At 35.1% G+C, this 15526-nt stretch overlaps 2 protein-coding genes across 3 annotated transcripts in view; both read right to left on the minus strand.

The window, feature by feature from the left end:
• Positions 1-446, minus strand: part of FKTN (fukutin) — a 53827-nt gene extending 53381 nt beyond the window's left edge. For both annotated transcript variants that reach the window (XM_036261011.1, XM_036261010.1), the window contains exon 1: positions 272-446. The gene's annotated coding sequence lies outside the window, so the exon portion shown is untranslated. The remainder of the gene's footprint in view (positions 1-271) is intronic.
• Positions 447-8088: 7642 nt separating this feature from the next.
• The window catches only part of FSD1L (fibronectin type III and SPRY domain containing 1 like), a 63016-nt gene continuing 55578 nt past the window's right edge, over positions 8089-15526 (minus strand). Inside the window, exon 13 of the mRNA XM_036261644.1 lies at positions 8089-8968. Coding sequence (XP_036117537.1) covers positions 8846-8968 — 123 coding nt within the window. The 3' untranslated portion in view covers positions 8089-8845. The remainder of the gene's footprint in view (positions 8969-15526) is intronic.

Below are 15526 nucleotides of genomic sequence, written 5' to 3' on the forward strand. Positions count from 1 at the left end.
ACGAGCCCCGTGAGGAGGGTTTTAGTTGCTCACACGCCCGGGAGCGTGGGAAGGACCGCCCGAGCGGACGGGCACCACCGGGTGCTCGTGGACTGACCCACTGGGGAGCCTCCTGGAGCACGGTCCCCCTGGGGCCTGCCTCGGCCGCCGCGGGGCGAAGAGGTGCCCAGACTGCTGGGGGATACCCAGGAACGGCACCCGAGTCCCAGGGGAAGGCAATCTGAAGGCACCCGCCCACCGCTGCGACTAAGCTGAGCCTCCGATACCTTACCTCACCCAACAGCGCGGCAACTCTGCTTTACGGCATTCACAGCAACTGCTGCAAACGGGGCCGTCAAGTGCAAAGCTGTGGACCACGGTCCAGTCGGTGACAGCCTTTCCACGTAGGGACGCGACTCCTGCTGCTTCCTCACTCCCACCCCTCCGAAGGCCTTCTTAGAAGTAAATACTTTTTAAGTGCATAACAGATCTTGTTCTATGTAAACCTAAAAAAGGCAGTTAAAGCAGAGAATTTACACTGGCCATTCTTTTGGTTTGAGGTAAGGTCTTTTTAAGTTTGGGTCAAAGGATCGGAGTTTCTGTTTCTCTTATGTAAACCACATAGTGCAACATTTATAATTTTTAGTTTGCTTATCTAAAGTGGACCTAAAACGTAAAGATACAAGTGAAAGAATCTGAACTGAGTGATCGATTTTTATATTTTGCCACCCTCCCCCATCGTTGTCAATGATCTTGAATGCAAACTGACTTGACAGCAACTTTTTATATCTTCATCGCAGAAGTTTCTCCAACTTTCCTTATAAGTAACTTTTCCTACTCGTATTTCATTGGTTAATTTAATAGTTAACATACAGTTACGGCAATGCCTGCTACTGGCATAAACAGATTTGGGAATAAACAATTCACTAGAGGGAAAAATACATCTTAACTGGTGGGAGTACTTATCCAGGATACTAGCGGGGAGCCCAGCTGTGAGCCTTCCAATCAGTATGATTTAATCTGGTTAGCTAATCCAGTTGGAGAAGGGATACTGGATGGGTAAAAACAGCCTCTATTATAAGCAAACATCCATCTTTCAAAAATCACTGATGCAGGGCACACACACATCCTAGGTTACTTCAACACTGTAGGGCCTGGAGCAAGGGTACAAATGGAAGGTCAACTCTGACATACTTAAGTGTCTGAATAGGTAAGAATTAACTAATTAGTCTGTTCTTCCCCCAAGCCCCTGGGTCTGTCTCCTTTTCTAGCTTCAGCATGCCAGAAGGGACCTGGTAAGCATGCATGTGCACTCTCCAGTCTGCATTACCAAGTTCCATCCACACTTCTCACCAACTTCCACCCCTTAAATATAGCGGTATATACACCTGTAGAGCATTGTCTTCAGGGTGGACTTGGGCAAGAGGCCTGCATGTGTTCTGGAAGCAAGCTTTGGGCTGATCTGGCAGGAAATTCTGGGTAGAGGAATGCAGAATCCAAGTGGGTGCAATCCTTTGGTTCCTTCACTTTTTCATTCCATGGAGGAACAGCCAGAATAAGCATCAGGGCAAGGGGGCTCCTCTTGACCAAGTCTAACTGCACACATATATACCCATGGTATCATACTGTTGGACTTGCTTCTCCCATTTCATATCATGAATACCCTTCCATTAATAGCATATTACGTAACAGCTGTGTAAGGTTACTTGGAAACACTACAATCCCAGTGACCTGCAAAAGGGGCATAAACATACTACTTGCACCATGCAGTGTACATATAAAATAGGGTTTAGTAAGAGAACTACTTGGGACAGAAAAGAGCTTAGTTTCCTAAGCTCTTATCCCACAGAGATCCAGCTAGACACAGCAGGACTGATATACCAAGGAAAGGGCTCTAATTGTGGAAGCCATTACCCATAATGGTCTACACATTTCTAACATTTATGGATGCAGGGGTGGTGTAGTGGCAGGCAAAATACACCTAAACAAATACATAACAATGATAGCTTGCTATTGCAGTTAGAAAAGGGGAGCTTTCAGAATTCTGGTAGCCCATTCTTTTCTTTGGTTAACAATTAAGCTGCTTGTATTTTGCCATCGCAATGTTGCAATTAACACTGGCTTATTTGTGAGTATATATGTAAGAGAAATACCTAGAAATGAAATTACATTTTCAAAGGGAAATGTATTTAAACTCTTGCTATTGCTAAATTGCTCTCCAGAAATGTTGCAGCAATTCACATTCCATCTTCTATATGAGGCTACTGATTTCTCAATATCTTTGTCATGCTCCTCTCCCTATGATTAAAGACTAGCCAGTTTCCCTTCATTTTTCTCTTGGTGAAAATGATCTTAGTTATAGGAGCTCAAGCTTCATCTAGTCACTGATTGGTTTTCTTTTTTCCACTAAATTGATTTCAAGTTAGAATACACATTTTAAAAAGGCCTTTAGGTTCTAGTTCTTACTCTTAGCTACCATCTACCAAAATGCAATCTGAGATGTGACAAGCTCCAAAGTTCCTAACTTACAGTTACTTATAGCATGTTTCATCTTCTATCAATAGCTGCACTGTACAAAAATAGCAGCTATACAGAACTTTCCATCATTGCATGAAATTCTGTTGAACAGTGCTGTTCTAAAGTAGAGCTTCTTTGGGGGCAAAGGGACTATGACATTTTTTATCTTGTCATCCTCAAAAGCACACTGTATATTTTTTAATGAGACATGATAAAATGCAAACACTGAATCAAAAGAAAGCAGAAAAAGAAGTTTAATTTTTAGATGAGACAATCAGGTGCTTTTATAAGAATTTAACTTGGTCATTCTACACAGAGCATACAATCATTTCAACATACACATTACTCCACTTTGAATACACTATTTTAAAGTTAAAAACCATTTAAAAGGCTTTGTCTTGTTTCCAAGGAAAATGAGGCAATATGCGTATTAAAACACTAGTTTGCAGCACTGAGTATAAGTAGTTCATGTTTTTCATCCACAACTTAAAGTTTTAACCTGAGGAATTAGAATTTTTATTATCAGAACTGCATAGCAAAACCATGTCTATATGATAACGTATCAAATAATCTATAAATAAAGGTAACCTATAAACCATTTAATAAATCCAATTTAAAGCAAAACAATATGTTTTAGGAGAGATACTAAATGATATCCAAGTTAATAAGGTTTTGAAATGCTTCATCTTATTTTTTTTTTAAATGACAATACAACAAAAGTCTAATGTTAAATGAGCACGTATACTTTAAATCACTTATCCATTGACAACAAACTTGAACCATCTGGTTGTTTGGAAAGAATTATTTAGGCCAAACTCAGTCTTTACATGTGGCACCGAAGGGTCATAAATTGAAAGTGCAAATGCCTGGATGGAAACATAGCTTAAATCATTTATTTATGCTTTATGCTACTATTCTACAGTGACACACTAAAGCCATGGGAGAAATTTTACAGTTCTAGAAAGTCTTGATATAGAGTGACAGGCCTGATGAGAAAATACAAAAAGGCCACACTGTGCACAAACTACAGAATGTTACAAGGCATTTTAATCAGGGTTTAAAAAAAAAATCACTTTTGAAGTCCTGACGATACCACTTTAAGCACATGCTTTATCAAAGTTAATGGCATCTAGAAGTATCCAAACACTTAAGTCCTTTATTAACTGAAAAGAATCCCTTACATTTACATAGCATTTTACCGTTGTTGAAGAAATTTCTTACACTCCATTTCATTTTATTCCTCACAACAGCCCTGTGAGGTAGGCTGAGTAAGTTACAATTATTTTATGTAAGGCAATGGAGGCCCAAAGGTGAGAAATGATTTATGTAGAGATCTAGCGTATGGTAGAACTAGGTAATTAATTTTAAATATAAAAAAAAATGAAGCCAGCCCCAGCCAGTGTGGCTCAGTGAATTTAGCGTCATCCCATGGATTGAGAGGTCCTGGTTTGATTCCTGGTCATGGCACATGCCTGGACTGCAGGATCAATCCCTGGTAGGGGGCATGCAGGAGGCAGCTGATTGATGTTTCTCTCTCTCTCTTCCTTTCTCTCTAAAAATATCAATAAAGACATATTTTTAAAATGAAGCCAAATATTTTTATATAATATGCAGAAAATTTAGACTAGTGGCTTTTAATATAAATTACTCTAAAACTTTAGCTATTATATGTCTTATAGTATGAATTATTGATTCTAAAGAGTCTCCCTTAAAAGGTAAACTAGACTCAGTGCTTTGGTACCTTAGAGATATTGGAAAAGTTTAAAAAAAAAAAAATTCTCATAGCCCTTAGGCTCTCCAAAAAGTTCCAATACTAATAGAAATGCCTTTTACCAATCACTTACATTATGACTTAAAAATAAAAATCGGTACAAACTTAAGAAACTACTAGCCAAAGTAAACACATTCACCTACCTTCTGCCCTACATACTGTGATAGCTCTATGTCCATTCCAAAGGACCAATATATACTGAATGGGTACCATGAAGAAAATATATCAGTTTAAACTAACATAGCTCAAATGGTTATACAGAAAAAAGTCATTACCTTATATTGACCCAGAAATAGCAAATACTGTTTTAATTTAATAATTGGGTAGTCTGAGGAGAAAGTACCATGGCAATCTCTGATATTTATAAGCCAATATTAACCTTTATATGGCATGTCCAACAATATCTTTTCAACAAAAACAAAATATACCAAACGTAATCCATTTAATTCCAAATTACTCAAAAAGCTTAAAGTATTTACATTAATTAAATATTCCAAGTAACAAAGCTATCATAGGTGACATATCAGGATCACAAATATTGGAATAATGTGAATACTGTAACATACAAACAAAACTAAAACTTCACTGAACATGAGGTAAACTTTCTATAATGATTAAAGAAACATTCACAATCTCTTATAATGCCCCAGGATTGGCATTATGAAATGTACATTCTGGTTAAAAATAGCAAATAACTTTATGGTTACTTGGGTATTAAGTAAATTTATGCTGACCATACACTTCCCTAAAAGAACATATCCTGTATAAAAATAAAATCAAGGAAGAAACTTTTCTAGACCCATTTTTTGTGACTATATAAAAGTGAACCATATTATGTGCAATATGCTTATCAAAATTTGAATTTTTTATAAACTATAACAAATTTACTTTTTAAAATTTATGACATATTAACAAAACATTGTTTTAAAGATACAAACTTTGTCATCACACCACCCAAAAGCAGCAAAACTATATGCACAGTAAATCAAACCTCATTAATTTTGGAAATCTGAATATAAAGTATGACTGCAACATCATAGACACTTAAAGTATTTATGGTGTAACTTAGCCAAAGAATGAACACTGATGTAACAAATACAGGCTTTTTGAAAAAGAATTATTATGATGACTTGAAAGTATAGTTCTTCATTTTTTCAACCTGGAATCACATATTTTATAGTACGAAGTCTACACTTTCCTCTTCTAAAATTATTACTCTTTGAAATAATCACTTTCCATGATATCCATGATAAACAGCTACCACTTTATGGAGAAAGTATATAGAAAAAAAGTAATCGTTCTAGGTAAGTCATGAAATAGAGTATCCTAGCCTAATTAAAAGATTTCATGACAAATTATTTACTTTTATAATTTATACAAGCAAGGATCAGTCACAAAAATTCAATTTACTTATGATATTGTTCATGCTTTAATTTCATAAATGAGTAAATAAAGCTAAGCCAGTATGTTTCTTTAGATCATAACACAGGAAAAATTGCTTATAGAACAAAGTAGGGTAAGTCTAGCTGTACAGCAGCAGTTCATGGTTTGTCAAACTGGTACACATGCCATCAATTAAACCCATGTATAGACAGGCATGCCTCTAATACTTTCCATTTCTTTACCCACACCTAGAACATTCAAAGAATCACTGTATATTAAATTCTATGTGCAGTTATTAAATGCTTGGTATATACATATTTACCAAAAATTAAAGACATATGTTACATGGTCAGCCCAAATAATCATAATGAATTGTAAAAAAATTATTTTTCTAAAGTGCTTAAGGCAATTCCTTCATTTCTTTATCCAGTTTACTAAAACTGGTTTGGGATTCAAATACTAACAGAGAAATGCAATACTAAAAGCATGTTTTTATAAAACATAATTTTTTTAGAGCTGTAATACATCCATTACTGTCAACCTCTCATGCATTTCTTTTACAGAAAGCAATCATGTTTGACCTGTCAAAACAAAGAGTAAATAATCCAGTAAAGAATGTTTGAAAGGGTATACCAACTTAACACAATGTACTAAATTGAGCAAAAGAGCTCAATATTTTTAAAGTTAAATGTCAATGACAATATTATATATATGGTCAAGTTGAAACAATTACATTAACTTGAGATTATTTAGTTAGGCACTACAGTTGATTATTTTCTAGTTTGCAAATGAAGGTGGCAAGTTTTCTCCATTTTCACTTGACACAAATAAACTTAAAACAACTAAATTAAAACCCCACACATTTTGCTCTTTACTTTTAGAGACCTTTAAGAAGCACAGTAAGAGGTAACCTCAGATTCTTAATTTGGAATAATAGTATTACATCAAATGAATATTAGAAAGTTTTTATGAAGGGATTCACATGATAGCATCAGCACAGGAAAGAATCCTATGCACTCCACTAGCCCCTGATTAATCCTTCTTTCCCCATGCCCCTGCAATAGAAGGCCTTCACCAGTATAACATAATGGTCTCTGGCTTAAATATCAGTTGACAATGCATGGGGTGTGGAGCATGGAGTAAAAAAGAGCATCCTTAGAGGAAGAAGGCACTGAATTAAAGAGAAGACACAATTATATAAGACACAATAGTAAAAAGTTTTATAGAAGAATTTCTGGCTTTTTCTGTGTCATTTTTGCTAAAATACACATGAATAACAGTTCACATAAAGCAACTCCACCACTAAATTACTGCTTTAAGGTTTGACTCTATGGAAGAAAATTACAACTTCCTGTTTCCTTATGTTCTTGATAACCCTGCTGTAGGGAAGAGAACATCCAAAAATTTCTATCGAAATCTCAAGGAGGAACTAAAACCAAAATTATATTTGTCTGGACAATCAAAAGAATATCTACTAATGTATTTCATTCTCTAACTCCCTTATAATCTTTATAATTACGAATATGTCATCAGACAATGGTGCAGATATAAATATCCTTTGGAAAAAATATTACCCAGTTCAAATAAAATTCCTCATTTAGATTTGTTTTAACATGAACAAAACATTCTATCAGTAAGGGGTGAACTTTAAGAAAGAATGAGCTATTCCTATTCCACAGGCCTTTCTGTAGATAGCAACTGTAATGTAAACAGAATCAGTCACTTCTTGGAAGAAGGTTGTCCTAGTACCATATGCTTAAAAGAGAATGAGGGTTAAAATGAGAAAGTAAAAGTTTCAAAAATTAAGGAATATACAAATTCAGATCTCTTTAAAACACTCAAGGAATTCTTAAACACTACTGCAATTACAACTTTCAGTTTGGCTCAAAGTACTTGTGTTAAAAAGTTAAATCAACTTTTAAAAAACAGGTATGTTCTCAATAGCCATGTGTTTTACTAGTTGTTAACATATTTTCCCGAGGGAAAGATTATTCCATGATAATTTTTGGAAGAAAACACCCTATAGGAAGCAAATGAATGTAACAAAAGGATTGAGAGAAAATAACCTCTAAGTAGTTATGACCGAAAAACTTACATACCAAGTAAGTCAGAGATACGTAGGTTTTTTCCCAAAACACTTGTTTAAACCATTCCATATCTTACCAAAAGCATATATAAATGCCTTCAGTAAACAACAGTTCCAAGCACCTCCCTTTATAGTCTATCTTCCTTAGATAAAACTTGAGTAGTATAGGTTTTCCCACCTTCTATATAACTTTAATAATTCATTCCTACTAAATATGTTATGATCAGTATAAGTATTATGTTATTACTAAATCCAAGTGGGAACTTTACCAAAGATAACTACTAAAGGTAGTGTTAAACTAGACAACAAAATCAGAAAAGATAAAGCTTTTAAAAATCTTACCCATCATCCAAAACAATGAAATGAAAAAAAGTCTAATTAAACAAAGCAACGTATAAAGAATATCCCTTTGCCACTGTTAGTGCAACAGATAAAAAACTGAAATTTGGGTGATTTAAGCTATTATGTCTAGAAACTCTATCCACTCTTTATTTTGAGTTATAACCATAAGAAAAATACCATGACATTTAGAAAAGCGAAAATTATATATAATCTAGTCAACAAAACAAAAGAGGATAATTTAGCATAACTCAACTTATTTATAAAAGGGGAAAAACAAACCATTGTAAGAAAACCTGTCTAGAATCCCCAACCAATTATTTCAATTTTTAGGAAACCTCAGAGGACTGTGAATTTTAAAAAGCTTCAGTGTAAGAACTAAATAATATGTAGTGATAAGACAAAAAAAAGAAAGTACAGATGAAAGAGGGCAAGATTTAAACACTTTTTCTTCAGGCCCTAGTATGTAACTAAACACATTAGAAGAGCCAAAGTAATCCAAGAAACACAAAAATGAGTTTCTATGTAACTATTTAAACACTGCCCTTTCCTCCATTTCCTCTTCAAAATACCAGCTTCTTGCTCAGTCTCTGCTTTGCTTCTATGATACTGCACGGTAGGTTCCTGTGAATACTTGGTACTAGATGCTTAACGCTAAGATTCCAGGCCTTAAAGCAGAACGTAGCAAACTCATTTCCGCCCTCATCAGTTTCTATGATTAGGCCACCCAATCAGAAGGAGGGGGTATGCATATTCTGAGTAGGTAGGCATTACTGAGTAACAATATTTAGGCTGCTAGCTGAACCAGTCATTCCATTTTCACTTTTCTGAAGTGTTCTCACAGCACTTGGAACCTGCATCCCAGTACTCAAAGAAAGTCCACCACACCAAACCTAAGAAAAGATAAAAACAAAGCTTCAGTCAGATTTCAAATCAAATTAGAATTTTCACTTGAAAGGCAATATGCTACATATGTAAACAATAAACTTCATATTTGAACTGAGGATAAGTGTTAAGGCTAACTTAAGAGTCCTTTAGAACCACAGAGGCCAGAGGGAGTCTTTGTGGTAGCAGAACCCACTGGAGCTGCACACAAGACAGGGACCTAAGGGCTGCAGAAATTTAGGGGTTGAACTATTCAATCTAGGCAAAAGACACTGGCTATCATTACTGATGCTAACTTCCATAACCAAGAGAAGTGCACAGAGAGCCAACTTCCCTATCCCAGTTATTGCTGTAGATTTTGATGAGCTGTGCCCTGAGACTATAGGAATCTAACACCCACCTGTTAACAGAGTAAAATCCATCAGTTTCTTCCCTAACATAACAGTAAGAACACTTTTATAATTCTGTAAAAAAGATTTCTAAGAAAAATGCAAACAGCAATATCCAGATACACTTGCCATATTCTATTAATTACCAGAAATGTGAGTTTATGAAAGATAAACTGCTTTGCTTGTGGACAGCAGCTAATATTTACAGTGCTTTTATTCAGAATTGCCAAAAACTGGAAAGAACCCAAAGGTCCTTTAACTGGTGAATAGATGAAAAACCTGTGGTTCATACATATATGGAAACTACTCAGCAATAAAAAAGATGGGGCTACTGACCAACACAACGACATGGATAAATTTCAAATGTACATGGATGGATCTGGAGACTATTATGCTAAGTGAAAAAAACCAGTGAGTTCTAGAAAGACAAATACCTTATGATCTCACTTATATGTGAAATCTAATCAAATAAACTGATGAACAAAATGGAACCAGATGCATGGATACATGGAACAGACTGATAAATCTCAGAGGGAAGAGGGGTTGGAGGGACTGGATAAAAGAGGGTGAAGAAATTAGTCAAAGAACATATATGCACATCCCAGGGACAAAGGCAATAGTGTAGTAAAGGCCAGGATTGGGGTGACTGGGTGGGGGTGGGCAAAAGGGGGAGTAAGTGAGGGACATCTGTAGTAGTGTCAACAATAAAATAAAGTCTACATACCATTTCTATGATATTTTGGAAAAAGCAAAATTATAGGGACTAAAAACTGGTTAGTGATTGTCAGGGCTTGGTGTGATAGAAGATGTCCACTACAAAGGAACATGAAGGGATTTTCTAGGGTGATGGAAATGTTCTATGTCTTAATTATGGTGGTGGTTATACAACTGTATGTATTTGTTAAATCCTATAGAGCTGTACACTACTGTAAATTGTACCTCAATAAGCCTGGCTTTAAAAAAGAAAATCTTGTACACAAAAAAATTTAATAATCATTTTACTTAGTTAATAAAAGCAAGCCTTCAATAAAGAAAAAAAAAAAAATTTAACCAGTTTAAAAATACATTTCCTAAAGTATCTTATGACATTTACTAATGTAATTATAGTTTTATTATTTAGAATGAAAAAGCAATGAATAAACTCATTACATATCTACCTGACATAAACTCAAATTAAACATGAACTTTTTGTTACAGATGTTTCTCCTTTTCCCCCCATTGACACCCTCCTCCCTCCCTTTCCCCGCCCTGTCCCCAGCTTTGTTGTCCATGTCCATTGGTTATGCATACATGCATGTAAGTTCTGTGGTTTATCTCCCCCCACCCACTCCCTCTTCTGGGGATTGTCAGTCTGTACCCTACTTCCACGTCTCTGGGACTACCCCATTCCTCAGACTGTTATGTTCATTATATTCCACAAATAAGGGAGATCATATGATACTTGTCTTTCTCTGTTTGGCTTGTTTCACTTAGGATAATACTTTTCAGGTCCCTCCATATCGTCTCAAAGAATAAGAGATCTTTCTTTCTTACAGCTGCATAGTACTCCATTGTGTATATGTACCACAGCTTTTTCTTTTAATTAATTTATTTTTGTTACAGATGTTTCTCCTTTTTCCCCCACTGACTCACTCATCCTCTTCCCTCCCTGCCCTGTCCACAGCTTTGTTGTCCATGTCCACTGTTCATGTATACATGCATATAAGTTCTTTGGTTTATCTCTCCCCCACCACCCCCTCTTCTGGGGATTGTCAGTCTGTACCCCACTTCCACATCTCTGGGACTACCCCATTCCTCAGACTGTTATGTTCATTATATTCCACAAATAAGGGAGATCATATGATACTTGTCTTTCTCTGTTTGGCTTGTTTCACTTAGGATGATACTTTCCAGGTCCCTCCATGTAGTCTCAAAGGATAAGAGATCTTTCTTGCTTACAGCTGCATAGTACTCCATTGTGTATATGTATCACTGCTTTTTTATCCATTCATCTACTGATGGACACTTGGGCTGTTTCCAGATCTTAGCTATTGTAAATAGTGCTGCTACAAACATGGGGGTACATATATTCTTTCTGCTTGGTGTTTCAGGCTTCTTAGGGTATATTCTAGAAGTGGGATCACTGGGTTAAATGGAAGTTCAATTTTTAATTTTTTCAGGTAACACCACATTGTTTTCCATAGTGGCTGCACCAGTCTGCATTCCCACCAGCAGTGTACTAGAGTCCCCTTTTCTCCACACCCTCACCAACACTTGTTGTTTGATGATTTGTTGATGGTGGCCATTCTGACAGGTGTGAGGTGATACCTCATTATTGTTTTAATTTGCATCTCTCTGATGATTAGTGATGTTGAACATTTCTTTATGTCTCTTAGCCATTTGCATGTCCTGTTTGGAGGTGTTTATTTAGTTCCTCTGCCTATTTTTTAATTGGGTTCTTTGTCTTCCTTTTGTTGAGTTGTATGAGCACTCTATATATATTGGAAATTAAACCCTTATCTGATGTATCATTGGCAATTATGCTCTCCCATACAGTGGGTAGCCTTTCCGTTTTGATGACTGTATCTTTTGCTGTGCAGAAGTTTTTGAGTTTGATATAGTCCCATGTGTTCATTTTCTCCTTTGTTTCTATTACCTTAGTTGATATGTCAGTGAAAATTCTGCTGCGTATGATGTATGAAATTTTGTTGCCTACAGTTTCTTCTAGGATTTTTATGGATTCCTGAGTCACATTTAAGTATTTTATCCATTTTGAGTTTATTCTTGTGTATGGTGTAAGTTGATGGTCTAGTTTCATTTTTTTGCATATAGCTGTCCAATGTTCCCAGCACCATTTATTAAAGAGGCTGTCCTTACTCCACTGTATGCTCTTGCCACCTTTGTCAAATATTAATTGAGCATATTGCCTTGGGTCCATTTCTAGGTTCTCTGTTCTGTTCCACTGGTCTATATGCCTGTTCTTGTGCCAGTACCAGGCTGTTTTGATTACAGTGGCTTTGTAGTATAACCTGAAATCTGGTAATGTGATCTCTCCAACTTTGTTCTTCTTTTTCAAGATTGCTGTCGCTATTCAAGGTCTTTTTTTATTTGTTCTAATTCTGTGAAGTATGCCGTTGGTATTTTGATGGGTATTGCACTAATCTATAGATTGCTTTGTGTAGTATGGACATTTTAATAATGTTAATTCTTCCAATCCATGAACAGGGTATGTGCTTCCACTTTATATCTTCCTCTATTTTTTTTTTTCAATGACCTGTAGTTTTCTGCAAATAGGTCCTTTATTTCATTGGTTAAGTTTATTCCTAGGTATCTTATTTTTTTTGCCATGATGGTAAATGGGACTGTTTTCTTAGTTTCTCTTTCTGTGAGTTCATCATTGGTGTATAAGAATGCCACTGATTTCTTGACGTTAACTTTGTATCCTGCTACTTTTCCAAATTCATTTATTAAGTCTAGATTTTTGATGGAGTCTTTGGGGTTTTCTACATATAGTATCATGTCATCTGTGAATGATGACAGTTTCACTTCCTCCTTTCCAATTTGAATCCCTTTTATTTTTTCTTTATGTCTGATTGCTGTGGCTAAGTCTTCCTGTACTATGTTAAATAAGAGTGGCGAAAGTGGGCATCCTTTTCTTGTTCCTGTTCTTAAGGGAAATGCTTTTAGTTTTTGTCGATTGAGTATGATGTTGGCTGTAGGTCTTTCATATATGGCCTTTAATGTCAAGATATGGTCCCTCTATTCCCAAATTGCTGAGCATTTTTATCAGAAATGGGTGCTGGATTTTGTCAAATGCTTTTTCAGCGTCTATTGATATAATCATATGATTTTTATCTTTCATTTTGCTTATGTGGTGTATCACATTTATTGGAAATCTACCCTTTGGTAAAAGTATATATAAGACTCAGAGGGAAAAAATAACTTTGAGTTCCATATGGTAAAATTTAAAAAAAAAAAGAGTTCCATATAGGCCAATTTGGAAAAACAGCCAAAAATACATAATACATCAGAGGTTTCTGGTAAAGTAATAATAATAATTATAGCAATAATAATAACCCTTCCCTATCCCTAAGAATTTTTCTGTGAATAACTTTATTCATTAATCACTTTTACTTTTTAAAATGAATTTATTGGAGTGACATTGGTTAATAAAACCATAAGTATCAAGTGTACAATTCAATAAAACATCATCTGCATACTGCATCATGGACTCACTACCTAAAGTCAAGTCTCCTTCTGTCACCATTTATCGGCTCTTTGCCCTCCCCCCCATTCCCCTTCCCTTCTGGCACTTTCCATGCTGTTGTATGCAATCACTTTTACTTTTTAATTAAAAAAACTAGTAGCCTTGGTTATTAGCATTAGCATTATTTTAAACTTATTTAAGATTTTAGGATATCTAGAATAAATAATAATCAATTGTGATATTTTAAAGTACTGTATTTTAAACCCACATATACCCTGAATACTTTCTCCTCATAGGTGAGTAAAAGTTGGGGAGATGATGGAAGAATCATACAAAACATTCCAAGTCTGCAGTGAATATATACCATCCTGATTTGTATAAGTAGCCCCCAAATTAAAGAATGGTCTAGCCAGAATAATGATCTTAACTGTATTTCAGAACTCGTCACTATAGCCCACCCTTATAGAGAAATGCAAAAAATAAAGTAGTTGGGAGAAGCAGTAACATTTGCTTAATTAAACAAAAATAAATTAAAAATCAAGTTTCATTTTGTATGGAGAATCATGATTTTGTCTTATATAAATCAACCTGAAATTGAATAGTCCTGAAATGATACCTGTGTGTATAGACACATACATATTTAGCCTACTACACACAGACAGTCATCTAATATTTTACAAAGATGATACTGCACTTCAATGAAAAAGGGATGATCTTATCAATAAATGGTCCTGGAATAAGTGGTTATCCATATGGAATGAAAGATTGTATCCTGATCCCCAAAAATATCCTGATCATACCAAACATATCAATTCTACATTGTACCAGCATTGTAAATGCAGTATATATCTAAAATGTACAAGAAAAAGCTTTTTGAAGAGAAGAATGTTTTCATAATCTTGGGGTGAATAAATATTTCTTAAACAGAACAGAAAAAGTGCTAACTATAAATGAATAAACTGGTAAATTGAGCAATACTAAAATTAACAACTTTTGTTCATCAAAAGACACCAATAAGAGAGGGAAAAGGAGACCCAAAATGAAGAAGATATTTGCAATACCTGTATCTGGCAAAGGACTCAGACTAAATAAAGAATTCCAATAAAAAATAGGAAGATAAAAACAATGAAAATACAAGCAAAAGACTTGAACAACCATTTCACAAATGAGTATACTCAATCAACATATAAAAAGGTATTTAACAGCTCTAGTCACCAAGGAAGTGTAAATGAAAACCACAATGTAATATATCTAAGAACTAGAAAGACTAAAATAACAAAGGCCTGTAAGACCACTAGGACTAAAATAAAAAAGGACAATACCAAATGCTATTAAAGACATGGACGAATTCAAATTCTCAAACACTGCTGGTGGTAAATTAGTATAACCAATGACTTTGGAAAACTCTACTATAGTTGATCACATACCATATGATCTAACAACCTCAATCTAGTTATACCCAATAAAAAATACAAGCATTACCAAAAGACAAACTAGAATATTCATAACAGTTCTATTTATAAATATGTCCCCACAGGGGAACTACCCAAGTATCCAACTAAATTAGAATGGATAAATTATGACATAGTCATATAATGGAAAACTATATGGAATGAGTGAACTACTACCACATATAACAACATGGATAAACCTCACAAACATACAGCTGAGCCAAAAGATATTATATGATTCCATTTGTACAAAATTGAAAAGGAGACAAAATGAGTTAATGGTATTAAAATTCAAAATAGTAATGTCTGTGGAGGAGGACCAGTAGGGAATGGAAATGGGCAAAAGGGGCTTATGAGATTCCGGTAATGTTCCATTTCTTGATGTAGATGCTGGTTACAAAAGTGAGTGCAATCTTATGAAGATTCATCAAACTGCATGCTTATGATTTGTGTACTTCCATGTATTATCATTTACTTCAACAAAATATATCAAAAATATACAGACAATCACAATCACAGATTTAAGAGAGGTGGACTGGT

This window comes from Molossus molossus, unplaced genomic scaffold, assembly GCF_014108415.1.
Source record: "Molossus molossus isolate mMolMol1 unplaced genomic scaffold, mMolMol1.p scaffold_m16_p_14, whole genome shotgun sequence".
Lineage (NCBI taxonomy): Eukaryota > Metazoa > Chordata > Mammalia > Chiroptera > Molossidae > Molossus > Molossus molossus.